Raw genomic sequence first — 18,265 nt, 5'->3', positions numbered from 1 at the left:
TCCTCTAATTCAGTGATTCACACATGAGGTCCCTAGACTGGCAGCATCAAGCATCACAGGGAATTTGTTAGAAATGCACATTCTTGGGTCCCACACCAAATCCACCTAATTCAGGCGAAGCTCAGCAAGGTGTTTTAACAAGTCCTCCAGAGGATTCTGATGATCTCCAAGTTCCCACAACCATCATACTCAGGACGGAACTACCAAGACCACTACAAGGATGGCGGCCGCAGTCGGAGGGCCGAACTTCCTTCCGACCCCTACCTGGATTTTCCTCGCTCCTAAGAGGGGCAGTGCACAACCCCACCCAGCCAGCACCGCAGAGCAATGTTGCCCCGCTTCGGACCTAACCTGAGCAAATGCTGCCAAGCCCAGCCGGAGTAGAGACCACGTATGGACCCCTTAACAAACTCGGCCCCCGCCCACGAAGGGCCCGGGCGCCCCCAGCCCTCGAGCTTCGACTTCCGTCGCTAGTGGGGCGTGGGGGGTGGGGGGGGCTCGGTGGGGAAGGGACTCAGGCCGGACGTGTCCAACTTCCTCGACACCGGCAGGGGTGGTGGGGGATATTCGTTCTCCTAACCCCTCCATGTACTAACTAAGAGACCGGAGGACACGGCGATGGAAGAAAGATGGGCTAGTCTAGGCTAAGTGTCCCGGAAATCTGGAATCCAATAGAGGAATAAAGAATCTTTGAAAATCCTCTTCGCTTCCTTTGCCTCCTTTCCCACCCCACGCCCCGAAGCGGCCATCAGGGACGGGCGGACCGAACAGCAGAGGAAGAAATCTCGCGATAGGAGACCGGCCGGGGCGGGGGTAGCACCTCTTCCCTCCTCCTCCCCTCCTCTCGTTAGTTCCGGTCGCAGAGGAGACACTGCTGCAGTTGCCGCCACCTCCGGGATTTCTGGCTCTTTTCTCTTCGCCTTAAATTCGGTGAGGCGCGGGGCCCGCTCGTCTCGGGCCGAGGTTGCGGCCCGTAGTCGTTGGGCAGAGGATGAGGGAGGCGGCAGGTCCTGTGCGGCCCGGTTTGGATGGGCCCGGGCGGAGGCCGCCGCATGAGGCCGGATCAGATCCGGCGCTGGGATTCAGAGGTCGGGGCCGCTGCTTCAGCAGGGAGGCCGAGGGGCGGCTGCCCGGGCCGGAACGTGGGGCCCGAGTGTGCCCCGCGGCGCCACAGGCGGAGGCAGTGGGCTGGGCAGGTCCCCCTGCGGCCCTGTCCGGCCTGGGTAACAAAGCGGCCGCGGCCTCTGTTGGGTGATGTACGCGTGGGGGGTTTCGGCGGGCGGGGCGGAGGAGCAGCCACCACCACTGCGGCCGCCTCCGCCGCCGCTGCTTTCGCGGGCGGGAGGGCGGATGTACGGGGCGGCTGGGCCCCAGGCGCGAAGCGCCTCGGCGCCTGTGGTCCGCTCGCTGCAGCGGCCGCCACCGCCAACAACGGGGTCAGTAGAGAGGGGGCTGAGGGCGAGGAGCAGCCCCTCCGGCTCCCCGCCGTGCCCAAGGGGGTCCTGGGCGGGAGTGGGTTATCCGTTGCTGGGCGGGAGGCACGGGAAGGGTTGGATGGGGGACACGTGCCCAGGGAGGCGGCTTGTATTGTAAGGTATGGGGCGGAGGAGACTAGGCCGGCTCTCAGCCCCTTTCTCAGGCTGGAGTGGTGCGAGCGGACGCTGCGGTCACGGGCACGACTTCAGAGGAGGGTAATGCTTCTCATAACCAGGCCCCTCGGATGAAGGGATTCGCCCTCTGATAGCGTCTTTAAGTTGACATGCATATTTTGGATACCTCCTGACTGTGGTGGTCATCTCTGTGAGTCCTCTGTGGTGCTCAGAGTGGTGGAAGATGTAGGCTAATTTAAAGAGGAAGAGACTAAACTCTGTTTATGGTGGGTGATTTGCCGCTAGTCGCTGTGGCGCTGAAAAGTCATTTAAAAGTGTGCTTCACATTTCATCTTTAAAGGGTTTTGTGTAGGGAGAAATGCAGGTTTTGAACTTAAGTTTAATTCAAGCAAAGGTAATTATGTGTGCGTGCCCCAGGTCTCTTGCTAGGCTGGAAGTGTATGTCCTATGTGGTTTACAAGTGACTAGGCCAGGGTTTGATGCTTTGTTTTTAAAATGGATGTTATGGCACTGATATTTTTAAGGCCTTATTTTTCTCCCCCTAGGGTGTCTTTTATGAATAATCAAAAGCAGCAAAAGCCAACGCTATCAGGCCAGCGTTTTAAAACCAGAAAAAGAGGTAAATATTTATATTTTGATAATATCTCTCTTCAGACTTCCAAAGTTACTTTTATGTCTTGGTTCCTCTGGCAAGCTATTGCTTAGCATTAAAACCTAAAGAGAAAGTACCGAAAGGAACTTGAATTTCTAGTTCACTGCCATTTCAGATATACCCTTAACATTTCTACTACCTTTAAGACTTTTGGTATCAACATATATGTATCTAAGCAGGCTAGTGAATGATGTTTTTGTTGTACAGATAAAGTGCCTCTAAAAAAAAAAAAAGTATGGGCTGCATTTTCACTAGCTAAATTTCATTTAAGGAAACTTTTGCTTGAGGGAAAAGGTTAATTTATAAAAGGAGAGCTCCTAATGTGACTACTAGTTTCACCCAAACTTTGTGAACACTTGTGGGAGAAAAATCAGACTTTAACCCATGGAAGTTAATTATGGAACAGAGTTCACGTTGCAGTGTCTTTTGAAACTATTCCCTCACAGACTTAGTAAGAAAACTACGAGAATTATATTAACTACTTCTGTGTATTATCAGGTACTTCGATGAATATTGAATTCTGAAGCAAGGCACTGCACTAGTGACACACAGTTAAATGAGATGTGGTCTCAGATATATTTTGTATTGGGTTTAATATTTTACCCCTACACTTTTCAGTGTTGTTGCTCAAAAGCACATATTGACCTTATTTTACAGGAAACTTTTAGGAAATAGAGAACTGGGTAGGCTACTCATTATAAATTGTGTTTTTCTATCCTGAGTGGCAGACACTTTGAAATATATATTACAGAATCTTTTATGATCTCTGATTGTAGCCTGCCCCCTTACAGCAGGGAGACCAAGCAGTAATTGGATTCTAGTCTTTGCAGATTCATTTAGATTTAAGGCAGTAAATTTTCTCAAGAGGAGGCATAGAAGTTGGGAACCAGAGCAATTCTGCAGTAATGGAAAACTCTGTATTCTCAAGTTATGTGGATTACTGATACCGCCTTTGTGTAAATATAGTATCAAGTAGTTTTATTATTGTTGTTAGGACCAGGAAGAGGTGTCACTTCCCCAGTTCCAGATTGAGATCACTCATGGCCTCCTAGTTCTTGATGACTGGGTCCTGGGTATGGTGAACAACCATCCCAGTTTGCCTGGGACTGAATAGAGTTCCCAGGACACGGATCCTTTCAGTTGTAAAAACAAAAAAGTCCTAGGCAAACAGGGAAGAGTTGGTCACCCTAGTGCTGTGTAGAAATTAAGATATCATCTAACCTAGATAGGGAAATCAAACCCTACCCTGGAGTGTGTGACAGCAGCACAGTAAAGGCTAGGTATGTACCCAAGGCACTTTTTAGAGTGCTTTATATTTTATTTATGTCATTTAATATTCACAACAACTTTATGAGATAGGTCCTACTCTTAATCACCATTTTACCATAGGGAAATTCAGACATGAAGAATGGGGCCAATTGCTCAAATTCAGACAGTTAAGCGGTGATCTCGATTTGAATCAGGCAGTTTGAATCCAGAGCCCTTACTCATAACTGCTACATGTCATGTATTGGATACTCAGTAAATGTACTTTCTAAAGATTACCTTAATAAGTATTAAATGAGTGATTTTTTTTTTTTTTTTTTTAAGTAGAAAGTGTTATGGGCACTTTTAAAGAAAATCAAGAGCTCCCTTTCACTCAGGAATGAAGTTTACCTGAGGTATAGAAGATATCCTAAATTTCAGAAAAGCTCAGAGGCAATGGAAGAGTATTCCAGGTGGAAATTGTAACCTGGCAGTAGGAACACACCAGCTCATTTAGCTCACTTAGGAGACTTGTGTGAAAAAATAGTGGGAGAAAAGCCACACACTTCTTATGATAGGCAGTCCTGCCTTGCACTTGTAGAGGTGCAACTTGCAAAGCACGTGTGTTTAGTCTCCTGTTGTGTTTGCTTGTGTTGCAGGTCTTGGGTAATCTAGGTAGTGTTTGTTTTTTCCAGCTATTGAAATAAATGAAATTGTGATGAATGTGGTTAACTTATTCAGTAGTTATAGCTTCATAAGGTTGTGGTTTCATGGCATTTGAGTAAGCCTTTTAAAACTAAATGTTTTGGGGTTTTCCCCCAGATGAAAAAGAGAGGTTTGACCCTACTCAGTTTCAAGACTGCATTATTCAAGGCTTAACTGAAACTGGTACTGATTTGGAAGCAGTAGCAAAGTTTCTTGATGCTTCTGGAGCAAAACTTGATTACCGCCGATATGCAGAAACACTCTTTGACATTCTGGTGGCCGGTGGAATGCTGGGTAAGTGTCTGGGTCTTGTGGGAAGTGTGTTGTATAGGGATTGTGTAGAATCCAGAATATGAACTATTTGACAAACCTATCAAATCAGGGTGGCTTTTTTTTTTTTTTTTTTACCCCCTTAGGATTTTCCCTTTTTTTTCTTCTCAAATTATAGTAAATTTGCCAATTGCCTTGCTCTAGCTTTATATTTGAAATCCATTACAGAACCATAACATTTGGGGAAGATTTGTCTGACATATAAGTCCCAACAATGTCTTCCATCAGTGATTTTTCCAACCTGTGTTTGTACACTCTGAGTTAATGAAGAAATCCCTATCTCTTGTTCTGTCTTACCAAATACTTTATAAATTTAACCCTCGTATCCGAGGGTTCCGCATCCATGGATTCAGCCAACTGTGGATCAAAAATATTCCCCGGAGTGGTGGTGGGGGATTGTCCAGAATGTTCCAAAAAGCAAAACTGGCATTTCCCATACCCCAGTAACTATGTAGCATTTACATGGTATTCTGTTTTATAAGTAACCTAGAGACTGTTTAAAGTATACATAAGGATATGCGTAGGTTATATGTAAATACTATGCCCTTTCATATAAGGGACTTGAGCATCTGCAGATTCTGGTATCCACGACGGTCCTGGAACCAATTCAGGACAACTCTGTACCTGAAGACTCTAATCCTGCACTCTCCTATGTATTAGCCACTAGCCACTTGTGGTTATCAGTCACTTAGAATGTGACTAATACAAATTCAGAGGTACTGAAAATGTAAAATACACATTGGATTTTAAAGACAATGCTAAAAAGAATGTAAGATATCTCTAATATTTTGAATACTGAAATGTTAAAATCAATATTTTTGATGTGTTGGGTTAAAGTATATCAAAATAATTTCACCTTTTATTTATTTTTTAAATTTTATTTATTTATTTTTGGCTGCGTTGGGTCTTCGTTGCTGCGCACGGGCTTTCTCTAGTTGCGGCGAGCAGGGGCTACTCTTCGTTGCGGTGCGCAGGCTTCTTATTGCGGTGGCTTCTCTTGTTGCAGAGCACGGGCCCTAGGCGCGTGGGCTTCAGTAGTTGTGGCTTGTGGGCTCTAGAGCACAGGCTCAGTAGTTGTGGCACATGGGCTTAGTTGGTCCGTGGCATGTGGGATCTTCACAGCCCAGGGCTTGAACCTATGTCCCCTGCATTGGCAGGCGGATTCTTAACCACTGCGCCACCAGGGAAGCCCCTCACCTTTTATTTTTAATATGGCTACTAGAAGATTCAAAGTTACATTATGTGCTCACATTATATTTCTATCCATAGCCCTGCTGATTTACTCCTGCCTCCACCCTCAACGGCTCAGACTATCTTAATAGAATGTGCTACTTAGTTATATATTTTCAAAGGATACTGGTAATTTCATTTCCATGGCTCTTTAAAGTATTCCAAAATGTTTTCACAGTAACAGTGTATTGAACCTCGGCCAAGCTGATAGAATCAGAACTCTACTTGTATACATGCAGGATGGAGGCTTAGAGAGGCTTCAGTAGCTTGCATGCGATCAAACAATTGCTCAGTGGTGGAACGGGAACTTAAATGTTCATATGTTCTAATGCCTAGTCAGATGAATATCTCTTTTATTGTATCATTTGTAGTAAGAAATGGGAAACATACCTATTTTCTATTCATAATACTGCTATCAGTAAGCCACTTTTTAAAATTCTTTTTAAAGGATCATTTTTAATAAGGAGATTTTCAAACATATCCTGGAGAGAATAGTGTAATAAACTAAGGATCTGCTACCCAACTTCAGCAATTTTTAACGATCTTACTTCATCTATTACCCCACCGACTTCATCTCCCCTCCCCTGTATTTTAAAGTGTACGTCAGACATCATTTTATCCATAAATACTTACAAATGTATCTAAAAGATAAAGTCTCTAAGTTGCAGGTTTTTATAGCCCAGCCTCTTTGGAAGTTTACGAAAGGTTTTCTGTATGGAAAGTCAGAACCAACTCTGAACATCTCCACTTGAGTGACAGATTTGGCACTGCTGAATTAATGCAGTGAGTGAGTTTCACTGGGTTGCTAAAGAGGGTTATTTTATTTATTGCAGTAAATTGTTTTCACTTTGTTCACACATATTGAACCAACCAGCCATGTTCCTGCTGAGAAATTGACTTTGCTTTCAAATCATCTCAGAATTTTTATCAGTTTATTTTATAATGAGAATCCTTACAGAAAATAAGATTGACTAGTATATATAGATGTTGAACTATAATGTTGTACACCTGAAACATAAAAATAAAAAGTTAAAGTTTAAAGGAAAGTAGGATTGAAATAATTACTAATTTTAAATGAAAGCCATTGCAAATTTTTTGTAAAATATACCTTAGCCCCAGGTGGTACACTGGCAGATGACATGATGCGTACAGATGTCTGTGTGTTCGCAGCACAAGAAGACCTAGAGACCATGCAAGCATTTGCTCAGGTAAATTAAACTTTACATAATTATTTCAGTTAGCTGTTATCCATCTAACCAATGTTTAAGGAATAGTCTGCTTTTTTAAGAGACTGCTGGTAGCAGGTTGAAGGAATCTGAGCTGAAGGTTTAGAGGTGTTCTGGGTGTGCAGTGTGATGGTTTAGGAACTTAAAAATGTGCTGAGGAAAACAAAATAGAAAAAAATTGAATCAGTTCTCCTTTTCCTATTTGTCCCTCTAAAATTAATCCATTTTTTAGGAAAAAAAGTCAAGCTGAAAAAGGAAAATCAGTTCCCTGTCGTGATTTTCATCACTAAATTATTCTGCACATAGCTTTTTAAAGGTGAATGAGTTATAGGCAGATTAGCTTCTTTATCAGTCAAAATCTCATTTGAAAGTTGCATACATAGTCATGCTTGTGTTACTGTAAGCAAAGAATTAAAATGCATCTAACCTAGGGATTGTTGTCTATGTCATTAGGAAAGTAGAACTATATTTTATGATCCTATTTTGTTAAAATCCTACAAATGGGTAAATGACTTGTATTTGAGCAATAATTAGTCCATGCTTTGATATTTGGCAATAAAATCTATTGCAGGGTGGCGGTTAAAGTGTTAACAGTATTGGTATATTGTAGGATTTGGGAATTGACAGGCTTCCCAAGCTGGTTTAAACATCTGATGAAACGTTCACTTCTTTGCTATTCTGGAGATAATGTGGAGAGGTCTTAGTTGCCCTGACTTAGATCTTTTGGGAATCTGACATTTTTACGTATGAGGTTATCATTCAGTTCCTTTACTATTCTTACAGGTTTTTAACAAGTTAATCAGGCGCTACAAATACCTGGAGAAAGGTTTTGAAGATGAAGTTAAAAAGGTATGACCAGCAATATGCTTTGTGGAAAACAAAAGGTTGGGGTCAAAGAAGGGAATGTTCAATCCTAATTCTGCCACTGATTTGAGATAATTTTAGATATTTAGGTAGGCTGTCTTTGAAATGAAGTTTGGGGGTATATCATTTTGTAATTTGCTGTACACTGTTTCTTAGCTCTATATCCAAACAAGTGGCAAAGGGGTTAAAATCCAAGTGGGGTTTGTTTAGAAGACAGAGAGTAGCAGATCAGAGCTAAACACATTGACAAAGAGAAATTTAACATACTTGCTCTCTGAGTCTTAGATATTCTACATATAGGTGCACAGAAAATTTGGTAAGGTTAATAGTAACATTTAATGAATATGAGACACTGTCTTAATTAACTCATTTAATATTCTCAAAAGCCCTGTGAAACAAGTTTTATTACCCACATTTACATATGAGAAGACTGAGACAGAGGTTAAGTATCTTGCCCAAGATCACTCAGCTAGTGAGTATTATAACCAAGATATAAACTTGGATGGTTAGGCCCCAGAGCCCACAATTTTAACCAATATAATATGCTTTACTGCTTCTATTTATATAATGCATTTGCTCATTTAACCCTTAACTATTTGCTTTTATAGCTGCTGCTGTTCTTAAAGGGTTTTTCAGAGTCGGAGAGGAACAAGCTGGCTATGTTGACTGGTGTTCTTCTGGCTAATGGAACACTTAACGCATCCATTCTTAATAGCCTTTATAATGAGAATTTGGTTAAAGAAGGTAATCAACCTTTAGAAAAGGATGATCTTTAGTTGGCTGAGGGTGGGGTAGATAAGAGCCTGAAAGATGAACTGATATGAAAGTTAAGATATAGTTTATGTAGATTGGACTTGTGTGATAGTCTTAGTTTTTTAACTAGTATCCTTAAATTTAATTGGTTCATTTCAACTCATTAATTATTTAATGTATACCTTTGGCATTTAGGCTTAACGACTTTCTTTAGATATACAGCAAATATCCAGGGTCTAGACAAAATGTGATTGATTGTAAAGTAAAAATAGAAATGCTGTGGAAACCCAGAGAGATATTAATCCCAACTGGGAAACTTGGGAACATCTTGAATAGAGAAAATGGGGAAAATGGCAAGCTGAAAAAGAAAATAAGTTCCCTTTTGTGATTTCCATAGTTAAATTATTCTGTACAGTAATTTAAAAGCTGACTTTTTTTTTTTATTGCTTAGAGTACTGAGTTATTTAACATGCCTTATTTTTATTCTCACAACAACCCTGTCAAGCGTAAGAATTGTTACTGTCATTTTACACATCAGAAAACAGTTTAACTTGACTAACAGTACACAACTAGCAAATGGTAGAGTAGAGAAATTGGAGTGCAATGGTAAGCAGTGGCAGAGGGAAGTTCAGGGGTAAGCTTGGGGATAAAGTGAATAATCCTGTGTGGTGGAACCTCAGAGGGAGGAAATGGGAGATAGTCATTGAAATCCAGGAAGGTACTTCTGTTAATTAAGTAAGCTCTGTTTTTCTGCAGGGGTTTCAGCAGCTTTTGCTGTAAAGCTCTTTAAATCATGGATAAATGAAAAAGATATCAATGCAGTAGCTGCAAGTCTTCGGAAAGTGAGCATGGATAACAGACTGATGGTTTGTAACTTTTCATTCTTCACAGTCTTGAAAGCTTAATAGGCAACTTTCCCATTTTTAATCTGTGAAAAGAGAAAAAGTTTTTCTTAATCTGATTTGAAGACCATTTAACCAGATTAAATTCTCCTTTCAGGAACTTTTTCCTGCCAATAAACAAAGCGTTGAACACTTCACAAAGTATTTTACTGAGGCAGGCTTGAAAGAACTTTCAGAGTATGTTCGGAATCAGCAAACCATAGGAGCTCGTAAGGAACTCCAGAAAGAACTTCAAGAACAGATGTCCCGTGGTGATCCATTTAAGGATGTGAGATATTCTTATTTAAACTATCTTTATATGGCTAAGTTTCTGGCAAAGAACATTTTTACTCATTTGAGAAACTTTAAAGTATTTCACCAGTGAGTTTTAATAATAGCTATAGAATGTTATGCTGGGGCTTTGCCTCAATCTTTTTCATATTCATTGCCTTATGGGTACCCAGAAATCATAACACTTGGGGATTTTTGTAAGGTGCAAGCCAATAGACAGACCTTCTGTTTCCATCTTGGTCTTTTCCTAGGTAGTTTGCCTATGTGTAATACAGGGTTTGAACTAGAAGTCCATACCTTCTCATTCTAAAAGTTCTGTGATTATATGTGGTCTCCTGGTCATTGCTAGTGGCATGGAAAGGTGTTTATGCTTTTGTGAAAGGTCTAAGTTTCACGTGTGTAGTATCTACATATCAAACTTATTTCTGTACTAAATTTGGATTCTTTTGCAGATAATTTTGTATGTCAAGGAGGAGATGAAAAAAAACAACATCCCAGAACCAGTTGTCATCGGAATAATATGGTCCAGTGTAATGAGCACTGTGGAATGGAACAAAAAAGAGGAGCTTGTAGCAGAGCAAGCCATCAAGCACTTGAAGGTATTAGAACTGTGCCCTGATAAAACATTATTCTTGTAAGTGGGGATAAGTGAACTGTCAGTGTACTTTTCTAAAAGGATTTATCACATCCTGTGCTTTCTGGGGATAAACCACCGGTAAGTAGACAAATAACATATTAACTATTGATGATAACCTTTTAAAAAGTCTGATTTGGGCTTTCTTTGGCTCACAGGTTAAAAAGAAATACATGTTTAAAAGTAGATTAAACCTGTAATTTGGTCTTTGCTTCTGAGAGAATATTGGAAAACAGGAGGATTCTTTTTTTTCCCTTTAAAATATTAACATTGTATTCACAATTATCTGGAATCCTTGGCATAGTATTGCTTTTTTGATTTAAATGCTTAATTTTTCTGCTTTACTCTTTTTTTTTTTTAACTTCCACTAAATAGAATATAATTCACAGTGATTATAAAAGATGAGTTATGTTATGTCTTAAGAATTTATAATAGATGGTCATTGTACTAAATGACTAAATCTTTTCTCCCTTCCCTTTAAAAGCAATACAGCCCTCTACTTGCTGCCTTTACAACTCAAGGTCAGTCTGAGCTGACTCTGTTACTGAAGATTCAGGAGTATTGCTATGACAACATTCATTTCATGAAAGCCTTCCAGAAAATAGTGGTGCTTTTTTATAAAGGTAATTTAAATTTTGAATTTTGTGAATACATTTGACAAATATCCTAGAAAACTCAAAATAATTCTAATGAGTAGTTCTCTGAACATCAGCACCCTAAAGTATTTTACTCTAATCACTGGACTGAGTTGTCTCTGATTTAATTAGTTACTTTTGAGTGTGCATTACCTTTAAAACATTTCTAAAGCTTATTAACAAGTTAAAATCTAAAGCCTTCTTGATGAGGCCTCAAACTTTGCCTCCTATACTCCCCCAGTCCTCTTCCCCAGACAGATGATTTTGTTGCGTCCCATATTTTAAACTTAGAGGTCTACCTGCATACCTGCGTCCCCAGGTTTTGTTTGTTTGTTTGTTTTAAAGGATAGGGTAATGAACTCCAAGTACCCTGTGCTTCAGTGATTATCAGCTTGCGGTTAGGTTTCTTTAAAGTGTCTATACCTCCCCTTCCTCCACTCAGATTGTTTAGAAATAAATCTTAGAAATCTTCATTTAATTCTGGAAAAGTTAGTAATTAACTTTTAATTTTATCTATAAAACACATGGACTTTTAAAAATCACAGTACCATTTTCACACCTAAAAAAAAAAAAAAAATTAAGGAATTATCTATCAAATATCCCTGATCATTTATCACAAGATTTCTCAACCTTGGTACTACTGTCTTGGGCCAGATAACTATTTTGTAGGTGACTGTCCTGTGCACTGTAGAGTGTTTAACAGCATCCCTGGCATCAGCCCAACAGGTGCCAGAAGCACCTCTCCCCAGTGTAACAACCAAGAATGTCTGTAAACATTGTCCGATGTCCCCAAGGGATAAAACTGCCTTCAGTTGAGAGAATCACTGGTTTAATAAGGTTGATTTCCTGTTTGTAGGTTCATACATTGGCCACAAGTTGATAAAAAGTTTCTTAATATAGTGTTCTCATTTCATCTTTTCTACTTTAAATTTTAATTCATTGAAGAAACCAGTTAAGAGAGAGTTCTGAATACAGATTTATTTTGTAAGCAACAAAAATATTTGCTTTGCAGTAAGATCTTTTTTTACCATGAAGGCATTTGCACCTTAGGGCAGGGGGTCCCCAACCCCCAGACCGCGGACCGCTACCGGTCTGCGGCCCATCAGGAAGCGGGCCGCACAGCAGGAGGTAAGCAGTGGGCAAGCGAGCGAAGCTTCATCTGCCGCTCCCCATCGCTCGCGTGACTGCCTGAACCATATCTCCCACCCCCACCCCCCATGGAAAAATCTGTCTTCCATGAAACCGGTCCCTGGTGCCAGAAAGGTTGAGGACCGCTGCCTTAGGGGTTTCTAACTCTGCCTTAGTTAGAGAAGTACTGTATGAAAACTCCACGAATGTAAAGGTTGCTCTCTTCTTTATAGCTGAAGTTCTGAGTGAAGAACCCATTCTGAAGTGGTATAAAGATGCACATGTTGCCAAGGGGAAAAGTGTCTTCCTTGAGCAAATGAAAAAGTTTGTAGAGTGGCTCAAAAATGCTGAAGAAGGTAAGTCTTTTCATTTGGGCAGGTTTTCTTTTTTGGTAAAGCCTGAGAACTTATTTTAATGTGACCAAGAGTATGTCCATACATGTTGCCTTCTTTCATTCAGGTACCATTTTGTACCTGAGTACAGATTTTTGTTCATTTATGACAGACCTGCAAAAACTTATTACTTTAAAGTAGGTGAGGAAAACTAGACTTCAGGTATTTTGATGGCTTGGCCATAATACTGTCATTCTTAGGAAATTAGAAAATTTTGAGAATAGTTAATATTTATGAATTTTGAGCTTTACAAATGAATACATTTAATATCCCCTCATATGAGTAGAGCATTATTAATAAAATTCCTTAAATAAAGTTATAAACGGAAGTTTTGCTTTCTGATACCATGTAATGCTTGACTGCACTTTTCCCCTTTTCTAGAATCTGAGTCTGAAGCTGAAGAAGGTGACTGAATTTGAAACTACACCCTCAGTAAAGCAAACAAGAATTGTAGATAAAATGTCATGTCTCATGTGTCCTGGTTCTTACATCTTCCTACCTCCCTATATCAAGCATGATATAAGGGCTTTCATGGCAAATTTTATTTTAACTGTTTCTATGGTTACTGGAAATGTTGGATTTAGTTTCTAAAACCATGTTTTAAGTAGCTACAGGAGCTATAGATTTGAATCTAATGTTGCATTAGTCTTTTCAGTTATCTTCTACCTCCTGTATTTTCTACTGTAATAATGTAATTTAAGGCCTTCCACAATGAACAGTTCACTTTTTCCCTGGGTTTTCTATATAAACAGTTTTCAAGATATGATTTGGTTAAAAATAATTTGTTATAAAAATTCTGTTTGCAAATTAAACTGTAAAAGTATCCAAAGTCTCAGAAGGCAGTGATTTGTGTGATATTTTGGTATGCCCAAAGCCCTGCTCATCAATGAAAATCTCATATACAATAATTAGATTCATTAACATGAATCTTGAGTATTTGGACCACTGCTTGCATGTTAATATTTTCTTGCATTTTTAACCCCAGATGTACTTGAGCTCAATTGTTTGCTCTCTGATTTTCATTCCTTAAAATGAAGCCATGGAGAACAAACTTGAAAGTGAGGTGTTGGGAAATTGTATGTGGCAGAGGTGGTGGGAAGAAAAAAGTTGAGCTTTTACCCATTGAGAAACCTCTGCATTCAGTTTGCTTCTTTCTAGACAAAACAAATGAATATTCTTTTCATACCGCCATTTTCAAATATACCTTGGAAAAGCCTTGTCATTTAAAGTATTTTACAGTTGTCATACACTTAGATTGGTAAGAAAGGACTCATAAAACAGTGTAAGTAAAGCAAATGACTGTACTAAACCCAGAAAATTGTTGAAAGAAAAGTGGTTAGCATGTTCTAATTGGGATTCTAAATATAACTCATATTTCCTGTTGGCTTAGAGTATTTGTTGCAAAGAATGAAGTGCAGTGATAATGATTATCCTACTTGGTCATACTGGGCCAGCTTCATTCTCTTCACAGATTCATGTATGACTCAAGCATCTGCCTATTAATTTACCCCAGTTGCCAATATTTTAAATTGCCATGAGCCAAATATCTCTTCTGTACAGTTGATCCATTTATTTTAATGGCTGCCTTTTCATTTCCATCTTAATTTTCTTGCTGCTAACCATCTTTATATGTAGTCATTAGAAAACAAAATGTGGCAACACGTTTTGGTGGAAAGATTTCATGTTAAAAGTGAACATTTTGAAAGCTTTTTTGATTGGTGAAAGAAACGAGCTTGGAATAATGCTACCAGAGACTGAGTGGGAATTGCCCCTTTCAGAGGTACCATTCTTAGGAGCTAAAAATCAGGTGTTTAAAAGTTTATCTTGAGGGAATAACGTGTAATACAGTTTGAAATAAAGGTATAATAACCTTATGAAGAAGAGCATTATAACTGATACCGTTGCGAAGGGGGTGAAATTGTTAAATGAATGACTGATAAAGCTTTCATGCGCAGACAGAATGTATTCACTAGGTTTCTACATAGTGATCTACTTTTACTTTGTAATTTGTAGTCCTTAAAAGACTTTTTTTTAAAAAATAAAGTCCATCCTTACACTTAGGTTTATATAGGTTAATCTTCTTTTTTAATTTTTAGTTTTTTTGTAATTTCCATGTTAACGCCTACTGGTAACTGTATGTTATGCATTCAGACATCTCTACTATATAAGCATTAAATAATTGCTCTTTTCATCCCTATGACCCCCAAACTGTAAACACCTACACAGAATTCTGATGCAGCAGAAACTACATTAATGTTTCTACAACCAAGTCATTGCATGTTACTGCAGTACAGAGTGCACCTTATTATATACTGTGTATAGTGAAAGTGTATAGTCTTCCAGAACTACATTATGATCTCTGATCACAGTTTTTTCCTTCATGGCAAAGTAGTGTTTACTTACTACAATATTATAGTAAATGGATAAAGTAACCTGTGACAGTATAGTGTAAAGAAAGGGAATGCTATCTAAAAAGACTTCGCAGATTTTCATTTTGAATTTTAAGTGGCAATTTTGAATTTCAGCTGCCAGTGCCAACCTCAAACCTGTAATTCTTAATATAGTTGTTAAGATTGTACTTGTAATTATGATCAGAAAAATGTTAATTGATTTTCCTAACTTGGTGTCAGTTTCTAAGGATAAGTCTCCTCTTAGATGCCATAATTAAATGTGTTTAGAGCTGATGATAAATTTCTTAATCTTAATTATTCTGGGAGTACTGTCCTAGAGACATTATGTTCTTTATGAAAATTCCAAATGCCAAAAATGCCACAGGGTATTTTGACATAGCACAGCGATGGTGGGGAGAAGAAATGCATGTGACTGAGAGATTGACTTCTAATTCAGTGTTTCTTAAAGCTTTTTTTCATCAACCCCAGCCCCAAAGCCTTTTAAACTTTTTTTTTTTTTTTAAATAGTGCCCCAATGAATTTTTTTGGCCACGCCACACAGCTTGTGGGAATCTCAGTTCCCCAACCAGGGATTGAACCCCAGCCCTTGGCAGTGAAAGCGTGGAGTCCTAACCACTGGACCGCCAGGGAATTCCCCCCAATGAATTTTAATATCATAGTATGCTGTATATATATTATATCTGCTTTATACATGAAAAGAGTAAGGGGTTTTTTTGGTCCTGTTTGGGGGTGACACCACCCCCATTTGAGAACGCGTATCCTAATGTATCTTTTTTAAAAGGGGAGGGGACCTAGTGATGATAGACATTTACGTTGGCAGATGTATCTTTATGTGTGTCCAAATCTTGAAGCAGTATTTTTTTCTGCCAGGGTCACTAGAAAATAGAAGAACTTTGTTGTCTGCCAGTCACCATCTTTTAACAGCTGTGCTGTATACCCTTTCCACCATAGGCATCAGACAAATCATTTCCCATTGGCTTTGGAGGTCTTGCCAGATTCTTACTTGACTTATAAATGTATCATAAATAGAATCATTCAGGTTCCTTCTCATCTATAAAAATCAATTAAAATCCTAGGTGAATGACTTACTTTAATTAAAGTTGTTCATTATAACACATTGATAAATGGCATTGAAATTTTACTGATGAGTCGACTGTCATATTCAAGTAGGCTGCTTGCAGGAACTGATAGAACTATTGGTTGATTTAAAATGTAACATAGATGCCAAAGTTCTAGTGTACATGATTACCTAGACTACTGAATTATCTTTGTAAAAATCTCCTCAGATGCTATTTACAGGTGCCATGTAAAATAGGCTAATGTGCATTTCTGAGAATTCTGGTAAACTTGCCTTGCTATGATTTTTCATGTAAAGTATTAGTCCTCTAGTACTGATACAGGGTATGTCTATTCACCAGCCTACTGAAACCTAGTGGTTTGAAATATTATTAAGAAATAAGTTTTTAAGAAGACTTTAAGTGGGCTCTAGAAGATGTGATAAGTACTTTTGACTTTGAAATAATGAATTTATAATTGGCCTCTGTCTAAAGACTTGAATTGCAGTGGATTTGTACCTAAACACAATCTTATGCGTAATTGTATGAAATTTGGTATGGATCAGAAAGGCTTCCAAACTCCCTTTCTTTCCCTCCCCACTTTTTTTCCTTCTATTTAACTATGGGCTATTAGCAGCCATATCAAATCCAATCATTTTAATTTTCCAATGCACCTACAATCCTTTTATCCTTATTCTAAGATTATCATTTCACCTCTTAATGAATTGAAAAAATGGTGAGGATACTTTACAAATTCACTCTACCACTGTCAATTTAGTAACTCTTAATAACCTTAGTTAAAGTAAAAGCTCAACTGCTTGTGCCTACTACAGTGCCGTAGAGGAGACGTGGCAACAACTCTGCTCAGTCCTTTGCTTTGTAGACTTTACCTAGAGGGACCAATATCTTATTAAACTATGATATGATTAGAATGGTTACGGTTGTATTACTGCAGGTCTGGGAACTATGCATCAAATGTGTGTAATGAATTTGGGGTGCTACAAAGTTATCAAATATAACTGAGCTGTTTCATTTCAGGGAATTTCCAGTCAGTGTAACCATTTTAAAATAGGATGAAAATAGTTTAAACCATTTTTTTAAGCTGGAAATCCTGAAGGCTGTGCTTCAAGTTGACTTAGAGGTAAACCTATTGGGGAAATAAGTGACCCCCTTACAGACTGAAGCCTCTATTACTTCAGAAAGATGTTCTACATTTTCTGGCATCCTGAGAATAAAATATTATCTCTGTAAGTACACCTCATTTCCATTCTAGTTAGGACTAACGGATCCTCACGTGGCAAAAAGCTGAAGAATGGAGAAAACTGGATAGCCGATAATCCAGATAGTTCTTGGCACTCTGAACAACCTCAAGTACAGCCATCCAAGCCAGTAATTATATTGCTGCATTATTTCTTTGTGAAATTTGCTTCTTGTCTGTACCCTTGAAATTGAATAAAATTTCATGAGACTCCTTATTAATGTAAAGAGAAAAGCAATGACTTGCACTGGTTGTTGTATGCTAATAACCTTTGAGTGCTGGAGTTGGTCAACACTCAGTCCTTGTCCTTACTGTTTTGCCTTTGTGTTTAAAATACCGTCAAAAGGCCTGTGCCCTCAGAAAAATTTTTTTTCTCCAAACAACGTTTGCTTTTGTTTGGCTCACATGTACTTCAGACTCCTATCCAAACACATACATGTTCAAAAAATGCCAGTGTTTCACTTCGTAAAATGTAATGCCATCTACCCGCTCCAGAAGGCTTCAAGTCCCTTCCCTTTCAGCCCTCACATCTAATAGATCAAATCCTGTGTATTCCAATTATGAAATCACTTCTCTCCAGTGCCATCAGCGTCTATTAACAGCTAGAGTAGTGTTTAAATGCAAGTGTAGTTTTAACAGTTTTAAGGCATTTGCCTTTGCCTGGAGGGCCCTGCATAATTCTTTAACTTAATCTGCCTTCCCCTTATTCACCACTATATACCCAGTAGCCAATATTTGTCAGGTAGTAAGCATTACGTTTTAGTTGAATAAGTGAAGTAATGAGAACAAATCCAGTGTTTCCTGGATTAGAAGTTGAAGGTATGAAAAAATGAACTGAGGGGGATGTTTACATGTAGAATGAAGGCTGTTGTGTGAATTACAAATATTTAAATATTTAGAAGCAACTTTCTTTAGACAAGATGAATCCAAGATTTCTGTTCTGTGGTTAGGGTTGCTATGACTGA

The 18,265-nt window shown here is 39.0% G+C and overlaps 1 protein-coding gene across 3 annotated transcripts; it reads left to right on the top strand.

Moving 5' to 3' along the window:
* Nucleotides 1-821: 821 nt before the first annotated feature.
* BZW1 (basic leucine zipper and W2 domains 1) lies at nt 822-17,517 on the top strand. Of its 3 annotated transcripts, XM_059928483.1 has the most exons (13): nt 822-930; nt 2,156-2,229; nt 4,330-4,506; nt 6,886-6,980; nt 7,782-7,847; nt 8,471-8,606; nt 9,372-9,481; nt 9,615-9,785; nt 10,240-10,386; nt 10,906-11,044; nt 12,107-12,184; nt 12,418-12,540; nt 12,958-17,517. In XM_059928483.1, the coding sequence occupies exons 2-13, from the start codon at nt 2,166-2,168 to the stop codon at nt 12,987-12,989; spliced, it is 1,338 nt and encodes a 445-aa protein (XP_059784466.1). In that variant the 5' UTR covers nt 822-930; nt 2,156-2,165; the 3' UTR covers nt 12,990-17,517. The 3 variants fall into 3 exon arrangements, with proteins under 3 accessions (XP_059784466.1, XP_059784468.1, XP_059784469.1); XM_059928485.1 differs by lacking the exon at nt 12,107-12,184 and having other exon boundaries at nt 825-930; XM_059928486.1 differs by lacking the exons at nt 822-930; nt 2,156-2,229; nt 6,886-6,980; nt 12,107-12,184 and having other exon boundaries at nt 4,429-4,512.
* Nucleotides 17,518-18,265: the final 748 nt, after the last annotated feature.

The sequence above is a fragment of the Balaenoptera ricei genome, chromosome 7, assembly GCF_028023285.1.
Source record: "Balaenoptera ricei isolate mBalRic1 chromosome 7, mBalRic1.hap2, whole genome shotgun sequence".
NCBI classification, from domain to species: Eukaryota; Metazoa; Chordata; class Mammalia; order Artiodactyla; family Balaenopteridae; genus Balaenoptera; species Balaenoptera ricei.
This window is presented reverse-complemented; position numbering and strand designations above follow the sequence as displayed.

Bases quoted from the DNA above. Each gene is read 5' to 3' on its own strand.
- BZW1 (XM_059928483.1), top strand. From the start codon at position 2,166: ATGAATAATCAAAAGCAGCAAAAGCCAACGCTATCAGGCCAGCGTTTT. The intron at 9,482-9,614 runs GTTTGTAACTTT...TTCTCCTTTCAG, and splicing joins GCATGGATAACAGACTGATG to GAACTTTTTCCTGCCAATAA. The intron at 9,786-10,239 runs GTGAGATATTCT...ATTCTTTTGCAG, and splicing joins GTGGTGATCCATTTAAGGAT to ATAATTTTGTATGTCAAGGA.